Below are 23,082 nucleotides of genomic sequence, written 5' to 3'. Positions count from 1 at the left end.
TTTAAGTCTGGGCTCTGGCTGGGCCACTCAAGGACATTGAGACTTGTCCCGAAGCCACTCCTGCATTGTCTTGGCTGTGTGCTCAGAGTCATTGTCCTGTTGGAAGGTGAACCGTTGCCTCAGTCTAAAGGTCCTGAGCGCTCTGGAGCAGGATTTCATCAAGGATCCCTCTGTACTTTGCTCTGTTCATCTTTCCCTCGATCCTGACTAGTCTCCCAGTCCCTGCTGCTGAAAAACATCCCTACAGCATCATGCTGCCACCACCAGGCTTCACCGTAGGGATGGTGCCAGGTTTCCTCCAGATGTGACAAAGAGTTCAATCTTGGTTTCATCAGACCAGATAATATTGTTTCTCATGGTCTGAGAGTCTTTAGGTGCCTTTTGGCAAACTCCAAGTGGGCTGTCATGTGCTTTTAACTGAGGAGTGGCTTCCATCTGGCCACTCTACCATAAAATCCTGATTGGTGTAGTGCTGCAGAGATAGTCTGGAAGGCTCTCCCATCTCCACAGAGGAACTCTGGAGCTCTGTCATGGTGACCATTGGGTTCTTGGTAACCTCCCTGACCAAGGCCCTTCTCCCCTATTGCTCAGTTTGGCTGGGGGGCCAGCTCCAGGAAGAGTTTTGGTGGTTCCAATCTTCTTCAATTTAAGAATTGGGCTCCCGAGTGGCGCGGCGGTCTAAGGCACTGCATCTAAGTGCAAGAGGCATCACTACAGTCCATGGTTTGAATCCAGGCTGTATCACATCCGGCTATGATTGGGAATCCCATAGGGCGGCGCACAATTGGCCCAGAGTCGTCCGGGTTTGGCTAGGGTAGGCCGTCATTGTAAATATGGGGCGGCAGGTAGCCTAGTGGTTAGAGCGTTGGGCCAGTAACCGAAAGGTTGCTAGATCAAATCTCTGAGCTGACAAGGTAAAAATCTGTCTTTCTGCCCCCCCCCTGAACAAGGTAGTTATCCCACTGTTCCTAGGCTGTCATTGTAAATAAGAATTTGTTTGTAACTGACTTGCCTAGTTAAATAAAGTTTACATTTTAAAAACAAATGATGTAGGCCACTGTGTTCTTGGGGAAATTCAATGTTGCAGACATTTTTTTGTTACCCTTCCCCAGATCTGACACAATCCTGTCTGAGCTCTACGGACAATTCCATTGACCTCATGGCTTGGTTTTCGCTCTGACATGCACTGTCAACTCTGGGACCTTTTTATATAGACAGGTCTGTGCCTTTTCAAATCATGTCCAATCAATTGAATTTTCCACAGGTGGACTCCAATCAAGTTGTAGAAACATCTCAATGTCGAGTCTCATAGCAAAGGGTCTGAATACTTATGTGAATAAGGTATTTCTGTTTTTTAATTTTTTTTATCTAATTAGCAAACATTTCTAAACCTGTTTTTGCTTTGTCATTATGGGGTATTGTGTGTAGATTGATGAGAGAAAAAATGTCCTTCATTCATTTTAGAATAAGTCTGTAACGTAACAAAATGTGGCAAAAGTCAAGGGGTCTGAATACTTTCCGAATGGACTGTACACAATGTGGATATTGATTCATAACAATAAAAGCTGAAACATCTAAGTGCTTCTTTGTAAAAAAAATATATCTTGTCTGTTTGTTGGTTTCAAATACTGTTCATTCAATGAATTATCTTAAAATTATCATTTGAATACCTTGATTTAAATAAACTCATTATGCAACACAGAAAATAAATGGTGGACATAAAAAATACAAAAATTAAAAAATACAACGACCCAAAATGAAAAGTGTTTTAACACTATAAAAATACCGAGTACACAAAAACAATGGTTTGTATAATCCCTGTGATGTGATAGTTTGATAAACTTGTTCATTTGTCACAATTCCCCAAAATACTAGTACAAAAAACTCAAATGGAGTTCTACTGTTACAGATAATCTTCTTGCCTATTCGATAAGCTAATTATAATTATTTTTCAAAAATCCAGAGGAGGATGTCCTCTGGACCCAGACCGACCCCTAGCCCCGCCTCCCTCGGGCCCAGTCCCAAACCAACCCCTAGCCCCGCCTCCCTAGGGCCCAATCCCAAACCAACCCCTAGCCCCGCCTCCCTAGGGCCCAATCCCAAACCACCCCCTAGCCCCTCCTCCGTAGGACACTTACACATATTCAATCATTTCAGATCCACTCTAGTGCCCTAGGGTGTAGTGGTATAGGGCTGAAGGTCTGTTTGGGACTGGACGATAGTCACAGTGGTGATTATGGCACATTCGGACAGGTGTTGTTTTAGGCATCCATGATCATGATGTGTACGAACAGTCCTGCTGAGGGAAGGGGGTCTCCTTCCTTGTTGAGTAGCGGCACGTGTCTGTATCCTAAACGGAGAGAAGGGTCGCAGTCAATGAACAGTCAGTACCAGTCAAAAGTTTGGACACCTACTCATTCAAGGTTTTTTCCTTTATTTTTTACTATTTTCTACATTGTAGAATAATAGTGAAGACGTTAAAACTATGAAATAACACATATGGAATCATGTAGTAACCAAAAAAGTGTTAAACAAATATTCATAGATTTTATATTTGAGATTCTTCAAAGTATCCACCCTTTGCCTTGATGACAGATTTGCACACTCTTGGCATTCTCTCAACCAGCTTCATGAGGTAGTCACCTGGAATGCATTTCAATGAACAGTTGTGCGTTGTTAAAAGTTCATTTGTGGAATTTCTTTCCTTCTTAATGTAATGCGTTTGAGCCAATCAGTTGTGTTGTGACAAGGAAGAGGTGGTATACAGAAGATAGCCCTATTTGGTAAAAGATCAAGTCTATATTATGGCAAGAACAGCTCAAATAAGCAAAGAGAAATTACAGTCCATCATTAGTTTAAGACATGAAGGTCAGTTAATCCAGAAAATTTCAAGAACTTTGAAAGTTTCTTCAAGTGCAGTCGCAAAAACCATCAAGCGCTATGATGAAACTGGCTCTCATGAGGACCGCCGCAGGAAAGGAAGACCCAGAGTTACCTCTGCTGCAGAGGACAAGTTCATTAGAGTTAACTGTCTCTCATAAGGACCGCCACAGGAAAGGAAGACCCAGAGTTACCTCTGCTGCAGAGGATACGTTTATTAGAGTTAACTGCACTTCAGGTTGCAGCCAAAATAAACGCTTCACAGAGTTCAAGTAACAGACACATCTCAACATCAACTGTTCAGAGGAGACTGTGTGAATCAGGTCTTCATGGTCGAATTGCTGCAAAGAAACCACTACTAAAGGACACCAATGAGAAGAAGAGACTTGCTTGGACATTACACTGGTGGAAATCTGTCCTTTTGTCTGATGAGTCCAAATTTGAGATTTTTGGTCCCAACTGCCATGTCTTTGTTTGACGCAGAGTAGGTGAACAGATGATCTTTGCAAGTGTAGATCCCACCGTGAAGCATGGAGGAGGAGGTGTGATGGTGTGGGGGAACTTTGCTGTTTACACTGTCTGTGATTTATTTAGAATTCAAGGCACACTTAACCAGCATGTCTACCACAGCATTCTGCAGCGATACGCCATCCCATCTGGTTTGCACTTAGTGGGACTATCATTTGTTTTTCAACAGGACAATGACCCAAAACACACCTCCAGGCTGTGTAAGGGCTATTTGACCAAGAAGGAGAGTGATGGAATGCTGCATTTTTGATTTAAGCTTTATTTAATTAGGCAAGTCAGTTAAGAACACATTTATATTTACAATGACAGCCTACCCCGGCCAAACCCTAACCCGGACAATGCTGGGCCAATTGCGCGCCGCCTGCATCAGTTCACCGGCCTCCACAATCACCCAACCTAAACCCAATTAAGATGGTTTGGGATGAGTTGGACCGCAGAATGAAGGAAAAGCAGCCAACAAGTGCTCAGCATATGTGGGAACTCCTTCAAGACTGTTGGAAAAGCATTCCTCATGAAGCTGGTTGAGATAATTCCAAGAGTGTGCTTGAAATGGGTGGCTACTTTGAAGAATATATTTTGATTTGTTTAACACTTTTTGGGTTACTACATGATTCCATATGTGTTATTTCATAGTTGTGATGTATTCACTATTATTGTACAATGTAGAAAATGGTGTGTCCAAGCTTTTGACTGGTACTGTAGTTAAAGAGCGAAACAAAGCTTTACAGTCTTGTCATTATGACAGAGACTCTGTTCTCTGTGTCAGAGAGGAGACAATACTTCCCTATCATCTAGTCACACTGACAGGAAAAGCATAGTATGGGCTTTCAGTGTTAGTAGATTAAGAATCGTTTCTATCAAAATAAAGAACCAATGGTTGAGTTTGGACTTTGGAACTTTGGAACGATGACTCTTGCCAGTGTATTAAAACACTGAAGGTACTGTAAGGATCTATTACCAACTCACCCATCTCATCTGGCAAAGGGTATAGCTACTAACTAATCTGTAAACTAGTGGATGGCAGGGTATGGCTACTAACTAATCTGTAAACTAGTGGATGGCAGGGTATGGCTACTAACTAATCTGTAAACTAGTGGATGGCAGGGTATGGCTACTAACTAATCTGTAAACTAGTGGATGGCAGGGTATGGCTACTAACTAATCTGTAAACTAGTGGATGGCAGGGTATGGCTACTAACTAATCTGTAAACTAGTGGATGGCAGGGTATGGCTACTAACTAATCTGTAAACTAGTGGATGGCAGGGTATGGCTACTAACTAATCTGTAAACTAGTGGATGGCAGGGTATGGCTACTAACTAATCTGTAAACTAGTGGATGGCAGGGTATGGCTACTAACTAATCTGTAAACTAGTGGATGGATACTAACTAATCTGTAAACTAGTGGATGGGGTATGGCTACTAACTAATCTGTAAACTAGTGGATGGCAGGGTATGGCTACTAACTAATCTGTAAACTAGTGGATGGCAGGGTATGGCTACTAACTAATCTGTAAACTAGTGGATGGCAGGGTATGGCTACTAACTAATCTGTAAACTAGTGGATGGCAGGGTATGGCTACTAACTAATCTGTAAACTAGTGGATGGCAGGGTATGGCTACTAACTAATCTGTAAACTAGTGGATGGCAGGGTATGGCTACTAACTAATCTGTAAACTAGTGGATGGCAGTGTATAGCTACTAACTAATCTGTAAACTAGTGGATGGCAGGGGCTGAGTACTAACTTACCCATCTGTAAACTGGTGAATGGTATGACTACTAACCTACCCATCGGTAAACTGGTGAATGGTATGACTACTAACCTACCCATCGGTAAACTGGTGAATGGTATGACTATGGTATGACTACTAACCTACCCATCGGTAAACTGGTGAATGGTATGACTATGGTATGACTACTAACTTACCCATCTGTAAACTGGTGAATGTTATGACTACTAACTAACCCATCTGTAAACTGGTCAATGGTATGACTACTAACTTACCCATCTGTAAACTGGTGAATGGTATGACTACTAACTTACCCATCTGTAAACTGGTGAATGTTATGACTACTAACTAACCCATCTGTAAACTGGTCAATGGTATGACTACTAACTTACCCATCTGTAAACTGGTGAATGTTATGACTACTAACTAACCCATCTGTAAACTGGTGAATGGTATGACTACTAATTTACCCATCTGTAAACTGGTGAATGGTATGACTACTAACTTACCCATCTGTAAACTGGTGAATGGTACGGTGAACTGTCCGACGAAGTCATTATCAGTAACAGAGTCGTGGTCCTCGACCACAAAGCGGACCAGGGCCAGCTCTGGCACGTACACATCAAACTTAAAGTTCTCATTCCACATCGGGTTGAAACCTGAGCAGTCCAAAAAAACAAGAAAGCACCCCGTTACACATTGGTAGAAACATCTGTTAGTTAAATGAGCATTGTTGAATTCGGGTCAGAACAGTGTCACTTGCTAAGCACTTTGAGTGTGTGAATTCTCATACCATTGTTCTCAATGTACGGCGTCTCTTTATCTGCGGTGTCAGCAGGCACCCCGTGTATCTCCACTTTGACCAGCGCGTCCACAATGGATGTCTTTTTCTGGTTTACTTTTGGAAGCTGCTGGGCTGAGACGATCTGGGAATGACAAAGGGGAAAACGGCTACATGGTCAGCGTTTTTGTCATCATCAATGTGGAAACATAGTCATAAGAGAGTGAACGTTGATAACACACAAGCTACTGTATATATGACAAAAAATACAATTTTATTCGTCACATTGCTTGGTAAAACAACGTGTAGACTAACAGGGAAAAGCTGACGTATGGGTCCTTCCCAGCAATACAGAGAGGAAGAAAATAGAGAAATAATAGAAAAGTAAAACATGTAATAATAGAAACACAACGAGTAACAATAATTTGGCTAAATGTACGGTGTACCAGTACTGAGTTGATAGGGGTACAAGGTCAATAATTTGGCTAAATGAGGTCAATGAGATATGTACCAACAAGCCAGAGAATGAGTCTGACCAATAATTTGGCTAAATGCACAGTGTACCAGTACTGAGTCGATGTGCAGGGGTACAAGGTCAATAATTTGGCTAAATGCGCGGTGTACCAGTACTGAGTCGATGTGCAGGGGTACGAGGTCAATAATTTGGCTAAATGTACGGTGTACCAGTACTGAGTCGATGTGCAGGGGTACGAGGTCAATAATTTGGCTAAATGTACGGTGTACCAGTACTGAGTCGGTGTGCAGGGGTACGAGGTCAATAATTTGGCTAAATGCACTGTGTACCAGTACTGAGTCGATGTGCATGGGTACGAGGTCATTGAGATATGTACATATAACCAACAAGCCAGAGAATGAGTCTGACCATGAGGTGGAGCGTCTTGTGCTGCAGCCACGGTCCCGCGGTCAGGGTGATGGGGTCAAACTCCGACCCCAGGTCCCTCATGTAGGCCGGCTTTAGGACGTATCCCGTCTTCCCGTTGGTCAGGAACCGACCCTGGTTCACATCCATGTCATTACAGGAGGTCTGGAAGTTCAGGGACACTGACAGGAGGAGAGGAGATTAAGTAACAGTTGTGGGGAGAATACTTACCCTTCTAGAATGCTCACTCGTAATGGATGGTGCAAGCATAATTTCCTCACGCCAGTCCTTTAAAATCCATGAGGGGGAGTGTACATTTAAAAAATCAGTCATTTGACAGATGATGTTATCCAGAATGCCTTGCTCAAGGGCACATTGACAGATTTTTCACGGAGTCGGCCCAACGCTCTTGTCTTGACGCTAGCCCCCACTTACAACCTTACAACCACGTCGTAAATACCACAGAGACTCCTCTCTCCGTGACCATGCGGTATAGAGAGAGAATGTTTCACAGTAAGACAAAGGGATTCTCCCGCCGAATTCTACTCCATCACAGAATTTGAGAATTGAACAATATTCCTATTTTGGAGAATGTATAAATGGTAGGTGGAGAAGCCAGCTACGACCCGGTCCATTCTGTTTCATGTTTGTGACCTCATGAAAGACAATCCAACCCCATTACTCTAACTCTCTTTATACAGGTCCCTCAGTTACGAGGCTTTCATCTTATTCTTGTTTAAAATGAATGAGTAAAGATGAAACTATTTGTGAAATGATGTAATGTGATGTTAACTTTTTTTATTTTATTAACCTGCCCAGGAACTGGGGCGGCAGCGTAGCCTAGTGGTTAGAGTGTAGAGGCGGCAGGGTAGCCTAGTGGTTAGAGTGTAGAGGCGGCAGGGTAGCCTAGTGGTTAGACCGTTGGACTAGTAAGCGGAAGGTTGCAAGCTCAAACCCCTGAGCTGACAAGGTACAAATCTGTCATTCTGCCCCTGAACAGGCAGTTAACCCACTGTTCCTAGGCCGTCATTGAAAATAAGAATTTGTTCTTAACTGACTTGCCTAGTTAAATAAAGGTTAAAAAACTGCGGTTGAAAATTAGCCGGCTGGCTAAAACCATCACTTTTACTGAAACATTGATTAATGTGCACTGTCCCTGTAAAAATAAAAAATAAACTCAACTCAAAATGAGAAAAATCATCTTCCCTGTAAAGTTTAACTAAGTTAGTAGTCACGCCCAGGTAAATAGGCATTGGTTGGAAATGATGACCCACCCCCTTTTCTACATTTCTATAAGTGCCTTGGACTAAGCAAGCCCCGGGGTGAGCTGTGGTGGCAAATAGTTGGATATCCACTCCGCATAACGAAAAGTCATTCAAGTTCCGAATAAATCCTCACGTTTAAAAGGACTAATTCTAATGTCAACCATTCAGGCCAGGAAACGTGGGCGCTTGCTCTTCACGTGAAATGGTATGAATTCTGAACTATTGATCACTCAAGAAGAAGTGAGTCCTAGATGACAGCATAACAGACTGTAGCTGAAAAGGTAGCAAATCTAGTACGACAACACTGACCGACGTGGACGAGTCTCCAGAGAGAGATGAACCTCTCAGAACATGTGAACTTCTCACACGACGACATGGAAGATTCCACAAAGGACAGGGCGACATCGACTGGGCAAACCAGAGCCTCACATCACCAGCTTCACGTAAATACAATGCATTGCTTTTTCGAATGAGCGATCGTAAGTGGCATATGTATTTATGAGAGAATAGCTTCGCATAGAGACTCATGTCCCTTAGTCTTACTTCCAAAACCCCTTCTCTTTTCTGAATCTATCATGTGTCGTACAGCAGGTCAGCCACCAGGGGGAGACTCGTCGAGGCCTGGTGACAGACGGAGTAAACATCACGAGGCGATGGCTCCATCTGCTGGACGTGCCAGGTCTCGACGGGCTCTCTGCCCAGGACGAATTGGGGCTTTTGATTTATTATTTAATAAACACCCTGGAAACCCGAACTAATCACACTCTGTCCGTGTCTGATCTGTGTAAACGTCTTGACCAAACCCCCTGGTGTGCCACACGTGTTATAACCAAACGGTTTTTGTTTAGTCCACTATGGACGGTATAATGTTGTTTAATTAGTTAGTAAATAAATAATTGAGCCAGTTGGTGTATGGATGATTTATAGTAAAGGCTGGGTTTGTGCAGATAACCAACAATTTACGATGTTCAGATGAGACTGACAAAGGTAATAATAATAATTAATTGACTAATTCATCAGATATTAAAATACCTGAAGAGTTGTATTCAGAAAATTGTAACTTTGTAATCTGAAAATTTTTCGTGTTGCCCCGACTTCCTAGTTAATTATATTTACATGATTTGTTTAATCACATAATAATAATTACAGAGAATTGATTAGATAAAATAAGTCTTCACCTTTAATGATACTAAAGACACAACAGTCTTAACCGCTAGGCTACCTGCTGCCTAACTTCAGGAGAGAATTGTACCACAGCACATTTACTACATGAAAACATTCCCTCTTGCCCTTGTCCCTTCTTCTTTTAGACAGTCTTACCGATCTGACAGCCTGCGTTCCACAAAGGTACAGGGTTATAGTTGGAGGAGTCTGTTCTGGTGCCTGCTGGATAGATACGACTCAGCTTGTCCACATTGTGATGGATGTAGCTGTTGGCTGGAGAGAGGGAGAGAGAGAGAGAGAGAACAAAACAAGAGAGAGAACAAACAAAAGAGAGATAGAGAGAGAGAACAAAACAAGAGAGAGAGAGAGATAGAGAGAGAACAAAACAAGAGAGAGAGAGAGATAGAGAGAGAACAAAACAAGAGAGAGAGCGAACAAAAAGAGAGAGAAAGAGAAAACAAAAAGAGAGAGAGATGTCACTTAGCTCTACAGAAACTATACAGAACGACGTCATTCTCATATCCTTACTGGAGTGTGATGAGAAACTATTAACAAGATGTTTTGTGTACTATCTTTGTGTACAATTAAGTTCAATGAAGTTGAAATAATTTTCTCCATTTGTGTTAGTCTAATATAACCTTCACAGCAGTGATGTAGAGGTTAAAAAAAAGGGTGGGTAAACTGATCTTCGTTCATGGTGAATAAAGTAACACTCCCTATATTTGCTAAACATTTTCTGCGATAAGTGGCGATAGCTAAACGCTTGAGCAAAATAAAAAATGTACCCCCCACGACACACTCAGCTTCACAATTAACATTCTCACCAGACTCCTCAGCTTCACGGTTAACATGCTCACCAGACTCCTCAGCTTCACAGTTAACATGACCAGACTCCTCAGCTTCACAGTTAACATGCTCACCAGACTCCTCAGCTTCACAGTTAACATGCTCACCAGACTCCTCAGCTTCACAGTTAACATGCTCATGCTCACACTCCTCAGCTTCACAGTTAACATGCTCACCAGACTCCTCCTCAGCTTCACAGTTAACATGCTCACCAGACTCCTCAGCTTCACAGTTAACATGCTCACCAGACTCCTCAGCTTCACAGTTAACATGCTCACCAGACTCCTCAGCTTCACAGTTAACATGCTCACCAGACTCCTCAGCTTCACAGTTAACATGCTCACCAGACTCCTCAGCTTCACAGTTAACATGCTCACCAGACTCCTCAGCTTCACAGTTAACATGCTCACCAGACTCCTCAGCTTCACAGTTAACATGCTCACCAGACTCCTCAGCTTCACAGTTAACATGACCAGACTCCTCAGCTTCACAGTTAACATGCTCACCAGACTCCTCAGCTTCACAGTTAACATGCTCACCAACATGTTAACTCACCAGACTCCTCAGCTTCACAGTTAACATGCTCACCAGACTCCTCAGCTTCACAGTTAACATGCTCACCAGACTCCCAGACTAACCTCACCAGACTCCTCAGCTTCAGTTAACATGCTCACCAGACTCCTCAGCTTCACAGTTAACATGCTCACCAGACTCCTCAGCTTCACAGTTAACATGACCAGACTCCTCAGCTTCACAGTTAACATGCTCACCAGACTCCTCAGCCAACGCCATAGCTTTCCTTTCCTTGAAGGAGGACATCTCGTAGAAGCCCAGGTTATCTTTAGCGTCCTGGAATCCGTTGAAATGGACGCTCTTACAGTAGATCACCATGTCTGACAGCTCCTTAGCCAGCTTCAGTTTTTTACCTTCCTGCAGATCAAACACATTCACACTTCACCTCACTTCAGCTTTACTGTACAGTAGGTTGGGCAGAATGGTAACACACTCCAGCTCTACTAGAACATATAGAACATACAGAACATACATAACATATGGAACATACAGAACATATAGAACATATAGAACATATAGAACATACATAACATATAGAACATACAGAACATATAGAACATACATAACATATAGAACATACAGAACATATAGAACATACAGAACATATAGAACATATAGAACATACAGAACATATAGAACATAGAGAACATATAGAACATATAGAACATACAGAACATATAGAACATACATAACATATACAGAACATATAGAACATACAGAACATATAGAACATACAGAACATACAGAACATATAGAACATATAGAACATACAGAACATATATAACATATAGAACATATAGAAAATGCAGAACATATAGAACATATAGAACATACATAACATATAGAACATACATAACATACAGAACATATAGAACATATGGAACATATAGAACATACATAACATATAGAACATACATAACATATAGAACATACAGAACATATAGAACATACAGAACATATAGAACATACATAACATATAGAACATACATAACATATAGAACATATAGAACATACAGAACATATAGAACATATGGAACATACAGAACATACATAACATATAGAACATATAGAACATACATAACATATAGAACATATAGAACATATAGAACATACACAGTATGTTGCAATACAGTTATATGGTGTAGAAGACAGGGAGGGGTCCGTCACAATGATACTATTGGAGTGCCATAGTAGGTTTGGCTCCTATTTCCCTACCGTGGCCTTCTTCTTCTCCTCTTCCTCCTCCTCTTTGTCATCCTCCTCCTCCTCAGTTAAGCTACCATCATCCCCAGCTGTCTCCTCAGGGCCAAAGCAGGCCTCCAGTTTAGTTAACCTCTTCCCTTTGACCAGGAACCTCCCCTTCAGCTCCTGACGAATGTGACACACATATAAAAATTATCTTAATGTGTTAGTTCACAAAGACTCTGATAATGTGATGGAATAAAACTATATACACTGAGTATACCAAACACTAGGAAACACCTATCTAATATTGAGTTTTGCCCTCAGAACAGCCTCAATTCGTTGGTGTCAAAAGCGTTGCAAAGGATGCTGGCCCATGTTGACTCCAATGCCTCCCACAGTTGTGTCAAGTTAACTGGATGTCCATTGGGTGGTGGACCATTCTTGAAACACACGGTAAACTGTTGAGTGTGAAAAAACAAGTTCTTGACACAAGCAGTTCTTGACACAAACCTGTGTGCCTGGCATCTACTACCATACCCTGTTCAAAGGCACTTAAATTGTTTAAAATAATTATTTAACCTGTCTCCTCCCATTCATCTAAACTGATTGAAGTGATTTAGCTTCTTACGGCTGAGATCCCGCTAACGGGATCGATATGACAACAGCCAGTGAAAGTGCAGGGTGCCAAATTCAAAACAACAGATATCTCACAATTAAAATTCCTCCAACATACAAGTATCTTATACCATTTTAAAGGTAATATTGTTGTTAATTCCACCACAGTGTCCGATTTCACATAGGCTTTACAGCAAAAGCTCCACAGACGATTATGTTAGGTCACCACCAAGTCACAGAAAAACACAGCCATTTTTCCCGCCAAAGACAGGAGCCACAAAAAGCAGAAATAGAGATAAAATTAATCACTAACCTTTGATGATCTTCATCAGATGATGAACATATATGTTTTGTTCGGTAAAGTTCATATTTGTATCAAAAAATCTCAGTATACATTGGCGTGTTATGTTCAGTAGTTCCAAAAACATCTGGTGATTTTGTAGAGAGCCAAATCAATTTCCAGAAATACTCATAATAAACATTGATCAAAGATACAAGTGTTATACATTGAATTTTAAATCCACTTCTCCTTAATGCAACCACTGTGTCAGATTTCATAAAAGCTTTACGGAAAAAGCAAACCATGCAATACTCTGAGTACGGCGCTCAGAGCCCAAACCAGCCAAAAAGATATCCGCCATATTGTGCAGTCAACAGAAGTCAGAAATAACATGATAAATATTCACTTACCTTTGATGATCTTCATCAGAATGCACTCCCAGGAATCCCAGTTCCACAATAAATGTTTGTTTTGTTCGATAATGTCCATCATGTATGTCCAAATGTTAGCACGTTTTGTAAACAAATCCAAAGTCACGAAGCGCGTTCAATAGGAGCAAACGAAATGTCAAAAAGTTCCATTACAGTCCGTAGAAACATGTCAAACGATGTATAGAATCCATCTTTAGGATGTTGTTAACATAAATCTTCAATAATGTTCAAACTGGAGAATTCCTTTGTCTGTAGAAAAAGCAATGGAACGCGAGCTACCTCTCACGTGAACGAGCGTCACGAGCCTGTGGCACTCTGCCAGACCACTGACTCAAACAGCCTTTATGAGCCCCTCCTTTACAGTGTAAGCCTCAAACAAGTTTCTAAAGACTGTTGACATCTAGTGGAAGCCTTAGGAAGTGCAACATGACCAATATCCCACTGTGTCTTCAATAGGGAATGAATTGAAAAACGACACACCTCAGATTTCCCACTTCCTGGTTGGATTTTTCTCAGGTTTTTGCCTGCCATATGAGTTCTGTTATACTCACAGACATCATTCAAACAGTTTTAGAAACTGTTCAGAGTGTTTTCTATCCAAATATACTAATAATATGCATATATTAGCAGCTGGAACTGAGTAGCAGGCCGTTTAATCTGGGCACCTTATTCATCCAAGCTACTCAATACTGCCCCCAGGCAGAAGACGTTTTTAACAAGTGACATCAATAAGGGATCATCTTTCACCTGGATTCACCTGGTCAGTCTATGTCAGGGAAAGAGCAGGTGTTCATAATGTTTTGTATACTCAGTGTATATTTTTAAGTTCTTCTTGCCTAAGGAACTAGAGACATTCCTGGACAGGAAATGCTCCTGGTCCTAGGAAGCACTAGGCACATTAAAACAGAAGTAAATCTAGAATGTGTTGTGAAAAGAGGGAAACTGTAAGAATTCCGCATATCATACACTTCCTCATATACACGCAGACAGTGACTCTTATATGAAACAGTAGACTAGAGACTATAGCCAGCCACCTCTGGGGAGGGAAAGTCTGTGGGCATCTGGTCCCCCAGGGGGGAGGTGAGCAGAGCGCTGCCCAGGATGGAGCTCATGTGCTGGGCCATGACCCTCTGCTGCTCCACACTACAGTGATTCTCCAAGGACAGGATCACTGGGTAGTCCGAGGTCTGGGGACAGACAGAGACAGTTAAATACAGTTCAACTCCAGACCTGAGTCAAATAAATGTGTGAAATCATTTCTGTAGGCGCTTGATTTAGCATGGAGTTTAGACTTTTGGGAATATTCCTTTGATTTCATTGTACTGGACAAACAAAATGAAGTGAAGCGTAAGTATTTGACACGGGGTCAGCCCAAGCCTTTTGGGCCTCTGTTGATAAGAAGGATGACCATCTGTAATTAACCCATTGCAAAAAGAAATCTGTTGTCATCAAACCATGATATGAATTAAACAGGACAGGACAGATACAATTCTACAAAGTTGACATGGAACTTTAGTCTACCTTAAAGGCGTACTCCTTGATTGCTTTGATGGTGTCTTTAAACAGGATCTTGGAAGTGAGGGTGTATCCATGGTAGATGACTGGCTCTCCGTCTGACCCGTCCCAGCAGTCCAGCTCCACACAGCGACAGCCCTTTATAAGAGCCCTACGAACGGTTATGACTGTTTTATAAGCGCCCTACGAACGGTAATAAGTGTTTTATAAGAGCCCTACGAATGGTTATAACTGTTTTATAAGAGCCCTACGAAGGGTTATAACTGTTTTATAAGAGCCCTACGAAGGGTTATAATGGTTTCATAAGAGCCCTACGAAGGGTTATAACTGTTTCATAAGAGCCCTACGAAGGGTTATAACGGTTTCATAAGAGCCCTACGAAGGGTTATAACTGTTTCATAAGAGCCCTACGAAGGGTTATAACGGTTTTATTTAGGGTTATAACTGTTTTATAAGAGCCCTACGAAGGGTTATAACTGTTTTATAAGAGCCCTACGAAGGGTTATAACTGTTTTATAAGAGCCCTACGAAGGGTTATAACGGTTTCATAAGAGCCCTACAAAGGGTTATAACTGTTTTATAAGAGCCCTACGAAGGGTTATAACTGTTTTATAAGAGCCCTACGAAGGGTTATAACTGTTTAAACAAATGTTTAACAACATGTCCTGACTTGATTCATTCAAAGGCAGACACTGACAAGTACAGGTTTTTAAATGTCCACAGTGTCTTCCATAAGAATAGAAGCTAAGAAACATTACAATAGCTAGTAAAACTTAGTCCAGACCATTTGAATCAAGTGTACTACTGTAATACCAGAATAGATCAAATAAGTGGAACTAGCTGAGGTTACTCAAGGAGAGGTTTGGAAAAACATTGTCCTAGATGATGTCTGTCATTTATACCTGGCATAGGCCTCAGTACTGCTGGGCCCTTTGAGCTGGTCTTCCATTAGGTATGTGTTGTGAGACGAGGAGATGAAGTAGTGGTTCAGGGGCTGGCTCATGTCCTGGTGCACGGCCTTGTGGGTAGGATTCAGCACCAGACCCTCGGGCATGTGGAGATACATCAGGAAACCATCTTGGGTCATCAGCTGCTTCTCTTTGGCTGCAGATAGACCAGACAGATGTCAGACTCTAACTACAAGATAGACTGCTGACAATTCAAATGAGCAGAAGTGTCGTTACTGAATAGGAAGTTAACTCTGAACTGTTTGAAATGATTTGGACAGCTCCCATTTGTCATTTGAGAGCTGCCCAGTCTCACCCTCCAGGGAATGCTGTGTTATGTAGTAGGATTTTTCTTCTAAATGATTTTTTGAAACGTCTACTGTATGTAGGGCTTAGGAAGACTTTATGAATGCTCTTCTATGTTGTTGTGAAGGCATAACAACTAAATATTCGTTCATAATCACCTTTATCATCCAATTCGTACTTGTTAATGAGTCTGTGTGCATCGGCTAGCGTTGCCTCCTCTCTCTGCTCTTTAATCAGGAACTCCAGTAGATTTTCAGCGCTCATGAAGCCCGTGGTCTTAGCGTATTCTCCGTAGATGGTGTCTATCTCCTGGCGATGGGTCAAAAGGCTGTAGAAGTGCTCTATCTCATCGCCAGCCAGGTGGCCACACTTAGACTGGTCACACTCCTACAGGATGGAGATAGGGAGAAAGACATTCATTGGTGCATCAAAATGCTGTTGCTCTCCTGACCCCTGCCTCCTGACCCCTGCCTCCTGACCCTGCCTCCTGACCCATGTCTCCTGATCCTGCCTCCTGACCCCTGCCTCCTGACCCCTGCCTCCTGACCCTGTTCCTGACCCCTGACTCCTGACTCTGCCTCTTGACCCTGCCTCCTGACCGCTGACCCCTGCCTCCTTGTCTATCTTGAAGGTGGAGTGTAAAAGACAGAAGACAAAGCTTCTCCTCAAGAACAAGCACCTTACAAGCTGACTACACCGTTCGCGTCGCGTGTGCGATCGTTGCAAAATACATTTAGAAATCTATATTATTCAATTATTGCACAAACACTGCTCGCGCGAGCCAACGAGTGTCTGCGTTGCCAAGGGCTAAAATAGAAGTCACTTCTATTTGTGACGCAGATCGCGCTGCAAGTCCTGCCTCTCCCATCTCCTCATTGGTTATAACCACGTGGGTGACTGAAAGACGAACGAGGTCAGTGGCGGTAATGCACCTATTTTATGAAATTGTTTAATCGCGATATAAAGTCAAGAGAAGAAAAGGCCTGGAAGGAGGAGAGATGACTAGAAACGATTCGGTTGACCGTTTTATGTGTGGATTAATTGGTGGAGTAGAGGACCTTGTGCATTTCAGGTAAAATAACAACTCAATGTTTATATCCCAGGACAAATTAGCTAGCAACTGCAAGCTAGCTAGCTAAATTGCCATAAATGTTTAATGCTTTTCGACCTGTCCCCAAATTAATATAATTGGTTCAGAGTTTGTTTTGATATTTTAACCTGCGTGTCGTGATCGCGTTTCGTGTGGGGGGACAAAATACATTTATGCACGATGGCGCACGCAGCCGGTTTGGGTTCCATGTTAGAGACACTGTAAACCAGGCCTCTATACTGTACACCAGGCCTCTACACTGTACACCAGGCCTCTACACTGTAAACCAGGCCTCTACACTGTAAACCAGGCCTCTACACTGTACACCAGGCCTCTATACTGTACACCAGGCCTCTACACTGTAAACCAGGCCTCCACTGTACACCAGGTCTCTACACTGTAAACCAGGCCTCTACACTGTACACCAGGCCTCTACACTGTACACCAGGCCTCTACACTGTAAACCAGTCCTCTACACTGTACACCAGGCCTCTACACTGTAAACCAGGCCTCTACACTGTACACCAGGCCTCTACACTGTACACCAGGCCTCTACACTGTACACCAGGCCTCTACACTGTAAACCAGGCCTCTACACTGTACACCAGGCCTCTACACTGTACACCAGGCCTCTACACTGTACACCAGGCCGCTACACTGTACACCAGGCCTCTACACTGTAAACCAGGCCTCTATACTGTACACCAGGCCTCTACACTGTACACTAGACCTCTACACTGTAAACCAGGCCTCTACACTTTGTCATATTTTATATTGTGACGTGTTCACCTAGAAGACGATTTGAGCTCTTTTCTGAGAATTATAAAAGTTATTAAATTATACAATAAAATAAAGTATTTCATTCAAGTGTTCACCTGGAAGAGCTTCTCTGCGTATTGATCGTCCACCTCGATGTTGATCTGGTGCAGGAAGTCCTTCAGCTCCTTCAGACTCAGCTTGTTGTCCCTGTTCTTGTCTGCTTTCCTAAGGCAGTTGAAGATCCAACTGAAGAAGAGTTAATGTAAGGACTGAACTCACCGTATCATATGGGCACAACATGGTGATATGGGTTACATGATCAGTATCATTACCTACTGCAAAGAGGTTGCCAGCCCTCCTGCAGAGCTACCCTTCTGCAGGGATTTGTTCCAGCCCTACTAGAGCAAAAGCCTGCACAGACAGTATTTCTACAAGAGGGTTCCTTGTCATATTGTAGGGCAGCCCCCCAAAGGGACTCTCCTTATCAACTGTATGCAATCATTTCCTCTGTGTTTTCCTAGGAATTCAGTATTATCTGTGCTGGTCTTGCCAACCCTCCATTGGCTCACCTTTGAGAAGCCTTGGTTACATCATGTAGGTCTGATATCTGATTGGTGGTTAACTGTACAGTAATACTATTGGTCAACAACTCAGATGCTTATTAAAAGGTCTTCATTGTTCTTTCTCTTATTTGTTCCTGATCTGCTGTAGTGAGATACTCTCTCTCTCTCTCTCTCTCTCTCTCTCTCTCTCTCTCTCTCTTCTCTCTCTCTGTCTCTCTCTCTCTCTGTCTCTCTCTCTCTCTCTCTCTCTCTCTGTCTCTCTCCCTCTCTCTCTCTCTCTGTCTCTCTCTCTGTCTCTCTCTCTCTCTCTCTCTTTCTCTCTCTCTGTCTCTCTCTCTGTCTCTCTCTGTCTCTCTCTCTCTCCCTCTTCTCTCTCTCTCTCTCTCTCTCTCTCTCTCTCTCTCTCTCTCTCTCTGTCTCTCTCTCTCTCTCTCTCTCTCTCTCTCTCTCTCTCTCTCTCTCTCTCTCTGTCTCTCTCTCTCTCTCTCTCTCTTTCTCTCTCTCTCTCTCTCTCTCTCTCTCTCACTCCACCCCATGGACTTTTGGGGCATGACCTTTCAGGCTATGATCTCTCTCTCTCTCTCTCTCTCTGACCATGCTTAGAATAACACCTTGTAACGGTTTGTTAATGCTTTGTAACTTGAATTTAGAAGTCCATTCTCAGACATTTTTTTCACTGCCTACTACTGTAACTCAAACACAGTCTCTAGCAGATTGCTATTTATCAGATAAACCGTTTGGTTGTGTATGTGATGTGTATATATAATACACTGAATATTCACTATCAAATATTACTGCCCAGTACAATATTGATTCAGTCATTTCAAATGAATACGAGTTTCTCAAAAACAAATGGTTAGTAACTAAAGTATACATACCCTAACCACGACGAGGCTGTTATGACCATAGAAATAGAATCGATAGAATGGACCTCCCCATTCAAGTCAATGATGTCATAATGGGTGGACTGGCGGCCGTTGTACTCATATAGTTTACCAGTCAAATTGCCAGAGTTAGAGGTTCCAAGGCCTTTCTATAGATTCTGATTCCCGTGGTTCTGACTCTTTATCTGTGAGAAGGATACTGCTCAGTCTTCTGCTGACTGTTAAGGTTCTCCATGTTGGACATTATCTTCTCCAGGCTGGTGACCCACTGCTTGGCCTCCTCCTCAGAGCTGGCCATCAGGTCCAGGTTCTTTCTTCTGCCCTTAAAAATAATGGAGGGTTGTACAAATGCAACTGTGATGTAAATGTGATCGTGTTAATACAATGCTGGACCTAATTTCAGAAACCCAGCACTACAATCTTGTGTAAATGTGTCAGATGATTCATTAGGTTTTGGGGTTTGCTCTTTGTAAAGATACTAATGCGACAAGAGAAGTCTCCAACCCCCCTAAACAGAAACTCTCAGCCAAAGCATGGCCAAAATATCCCCTCCCCTTCTGACAGTCGAAATATGCTAACACCTGTGAAATCAGGATTTGTCCAAATGATTAGTCCTGAAAAAATCTTGCACACCGGAACAAAGTTCCTCATTAGTCTGTTGACGGATGCTTCTATACCACCCTATGTTACGTGCGTCTGTCCACAAGAGATTATGCTGTACCTAATATCTGCCTGACCTCCACCCACTGTCATCTCTGCCTGACCTCCTCCCACTGTCATCTCTGCCTGACCTCCACCCACTGTCATCTCTGCCTGACCTCCACCCACTGTCATCTCTGCCTGACCTCCACCCACTGTCATCTCTGCCTGACCTCCTCCCACTGTCATCTCTGCCTGACCTCCTCCCACTGTCATCTCTGCCTGACCTCCTCCCACTGTCATCTCTGCCTGACCTCCACCCACTGTCATCTCTGCCTGACCTCCTCCCACTGTCATCGCTGCCTGACCTCCACCCACTGTCATCTCTGCCTGACCTCCACCCACTGTCATCTCTGCCTGACCCCCTCCCACTGTCATCTCTGCCTGACCTCCACCCACTGTCATCTCTGCCTGACCTCCACCCACTGTCATCTCTGCCTGACCTCCACCCACTGTCATCTCTGCCTGACCTCCACCCACTGTCATCTCTGCCTGACCTCCTCCCACTGTCATCTCTGCCTGACCTCCTCCCACTGTCATCTCTGCCTGACCTCCTCCCACTGTCATCTCTGCCTGACCTCCACCCACTGTCATCTCTGCCTGACCTCCACCCACTGTCATCTCTGCCTGATCTCCACCCACTGTCATCTCTGCCTGACCTCCACCCACTGTCATCTCTGCCTGACCTCCTCCCACTGTCATCTCTGCCTGACCTCCACCCACTGTCATCTCTGCCTGACCTCCACCCACTGTCATCTCTGCCTGACCTCCTCCCACTGTCATCTCTGCCTGACCTCCACCCACTGTCATCTCTGCCTGACCTCCACCCACTGTCATCTCTGCCTGACCTCCACCCACTGTCATCTCTGCCTGACCTCCACCCACTGTCATCTCTGCCTGACCTCCTCCCACTGTCATCTCTGCCTGACCTCCTCCCACTGTCATCTCTGCCTGACCTCCTCCCACTGTCATCTCTGCCTGACCTCCACCCACTGTCATCTCTGCCTGACCTCCACCCACTGTCATCTCTGCCTGACCTCCACCCACTGTCATCTCTGCCTGACCTCCACCCACTGCCATCTCTGTAATACCGTAAAACAAAATAAAGACTGACTGAAATGACATTGAATACACTGCAAATTGAGTTGTTTAAAAATATATAAAAGAACCTTGAAGATTATGGAGAAACATCTCCCCTCCACCGGCTCCTCTGTGTTCTTCCTCAGACCCTCCGATTGACGGCCAGCACGCACCACCGAGATGTCCTTAATGGAGACTGTAGAGGAGAGGAGACGAGAGGAGAGGGAGGGGGCGGGGTTATTGTCTACAACAGGATCGCTCAGACTATATTGTAAAGCAACTTTGAATACCAAAGAACCAGTGTTGAATACCAAAGAACCCGTGTTGAATAACAAAGAACCAGTGTTGCCCAACCCAATCCAATCTTGACTACTGCAACTCACTACTCTCCGGCATCAACTCAAGCTCCCTCCATAAGCTGCCAATGGTTCAGAACACTGCAGCCCGACTCGTCACCCACATTAAGTCCTGGCAGCACATCACCCCTGTCAAATCAAATCAAATTGTATTTGTCACATGCGCCGAATACAATAGGTATTGACAGGAATACAACTTCACCGTGAAATTGCCCAGTCCTCCCCCAGCAGGGATTACAAGATCCTCTTTCTGATCTACGAAGCCCTTCACCACCTTGCCATCCCCCCCTTACCTCTCTTCTCCACTACCAACTACACTCCATTCCACAACAGCAGGCCACCTTATCATCCTCAGGTTGAAGCTCCAGAGTTTCAGCGACAGGGTCTTCTCCAGGGTTGATCAAGAGTTTCAGCGACAGGGTCTTCTCCAGGGTTGATCAAGAGTTTCAGCGACAGGGCCTTCTCCAGGGTTTCTCCAGAGTTTCAGCGACAGGGTCTTCCAGGGTTGATCAAGAGTTTCAGCGACAGGGTCTTCTCCAGGGTTTCTCCAGAGTTTCAGCGACAGGGTCTTCTCCAGGGTTGATCAAGAGTTTCAGCGACAGGGCCTTCTCCAGGGTTGTTCCAGAGTTTCAGCGACAGGGCCTTTCTCCAGGGTTGTTCCAGAGTTTCAGCGACAGGGTCAGGGTTTCTCCAGAATTTCAGTGACTGGGCCAGGGTTGATCAAGAGTTTCAGCGACAGGGCCTTTCTCCAGGGTTGATCAAGAGTTTCAGCGACAGGGTCTTCTCCAGGGTTGCTCCAGAGTTTCAGCAACAGGGCCTTCTCCAGAGTTTCAGCGACAGGGTCTTCTCCAGGGTTGATCCTAGGCTCTAGAACTCCCCCTCATCTTTCTGTCCCCCTTAAAGCCCTACCTCTTTGACCCCCCCAAACAATGCAATACACTACAAAGACACTTCTCTCTCCTCCATACTGAGCACCACGTAACCTAAACCCTTAACCTACCCTTACCCTAAACCGGGTCTGTATTCTAACCCCAATCCCGCCCCTTACCCTAAACCCGGGTTTGTGTGTTAATCCCAACCCTCTCCTCTCCATATACTGATACATCACACTCTTTCCCTTCCTTGACCCACCCCTCTCTTTTTTCATGTTTTGATAGTCTGATGTTGTTTGGTTTTGACTACTGTTTTTATTTTATTAATCTTTTTTTAAAACTTTGGGTCCATTAAAAAGCACTCCATCAATCCCATTTATAATTATTAAAGCACTCACATAGAAAAAGAGCAATGAAATATCATTTGAATAAACATGAAGTCACATAGGAAACGTGCAAAAGACAGTTAAGGTTTGGCGTTCCCTAGAACCAGGAATGACTTTATACTAGTTCTGCGTTGATTGACTACTACTATGGGAAGTTTTTTTGTGTGTACTTTGGATACTAAATTGTCTGAGGCTTTTGTTTCCTTAGTCTTCTGTGTATGTTCTGCATTCAAGTGAACTTTGCTTTGTGTCATAAAATATAATAGACTATAAAAATACTCATAAACCAGCTCTGGAAATTTCCACTCAAGATTACAGAATTGACAAAAAAACAAAAACACACAATTTCAAAAGTATATAAAAGATCAAATACAAAAAAAAAAAAAAAACGGTTTAGACCCTTGAAACACCTTATTAAAAAGACAAACAAAATGCCTTCAAATTCTTTCTTTATCTCCTTATTTGT

General features: G+C 43.3%; 1 protein-coding gene across 2 annotated transcripts in view; it reads right to left on the bottom strand.

The window, feature by feature from the left end:
• Positions 1–1,431: 1,431 nt before the first annotated feature.
• LOC112259672 (1-phosphatidylinositol 4,5-bisphosphate phosphodiesterase delta-1) overlaps positions 1,432–23,082 on the bottom strand; it is a 35,876-nt gene continuing 14,225 nt past the window's right edge. For both annotated transcript variants that reach the window (XM_042329140.1, XM_042329139.1), the window contains exons 3-16: positions 21,092–21,198; positions 19,424–19,545; positions 17,893–18,022; positions 16,086–16,314; positions 15,577–15,778; positions 14,681–14,825; positions 14,194–14,346; positions 11,864–12,016; positions 10,846–11,005; positions 9,386–9,502; positions 6,804–6,982; positions 5,933–6,065; positions 5,649–5,798; positions 1,432–2,350 (exon numbers count right to left, since the gene is read on the bottom strand). In XM_042329140.1, coding sequence (XP_042185074.1) covers positions 2,262–2,350; positions 5,649–5,798; positions 5,933–6,065; positions 6,804–6,982; positions 9,386–9,502; positions 10,846–11,005; positions 11,864–12,016; positions 14,194–14,346; positions 14,681–14,825; positions 15,577–15,778; positions 16,086–16,314; positions 17,893–18,022; positions 19,424–19,545; positions 21,092–21,198 — 2,069 coding nt within the window. In that variant the 3' untranslated portion in view covers positions 1,432–2,261. The remainder of the gene's footprint in view (positions 2,351–5,648; positions 5,799–5,932; positions 6,066–6,803; positions 6,983–9,385; positions 9,503–10,845; positions 11,006–11,863; positions 12,017–14,193; positions 14,347–14,680; positions 14,826–15,576; positions 15,779–16,085; positions 16,315–17,892; positions 18,023–19,423; positions 19,546–21,091; positions 21,199–23,082) is intronic.

The sequence above is a fragment of the Oncorhynchus tshawytscha genome, linkage group LG10 (genome assembly GCF_018296145.1).
Source record: "Oncorhynchus tshawytscha isolate Ot180627B linkage group LG10, Otsh_v2.0, whole genome shotgun sequence".
Lineage (NCBI taxonomy): Eukaryota > Metazoa > Chordata > Actinopteri > Salmoniformes > Salmonidae > Oncorhynchus > Oncorhynchus tshawytscha.
Note: the sequence above shows the minus strand (reverse complement) of the source record. Positions and strands in the feature narration are given on the sequence as shown.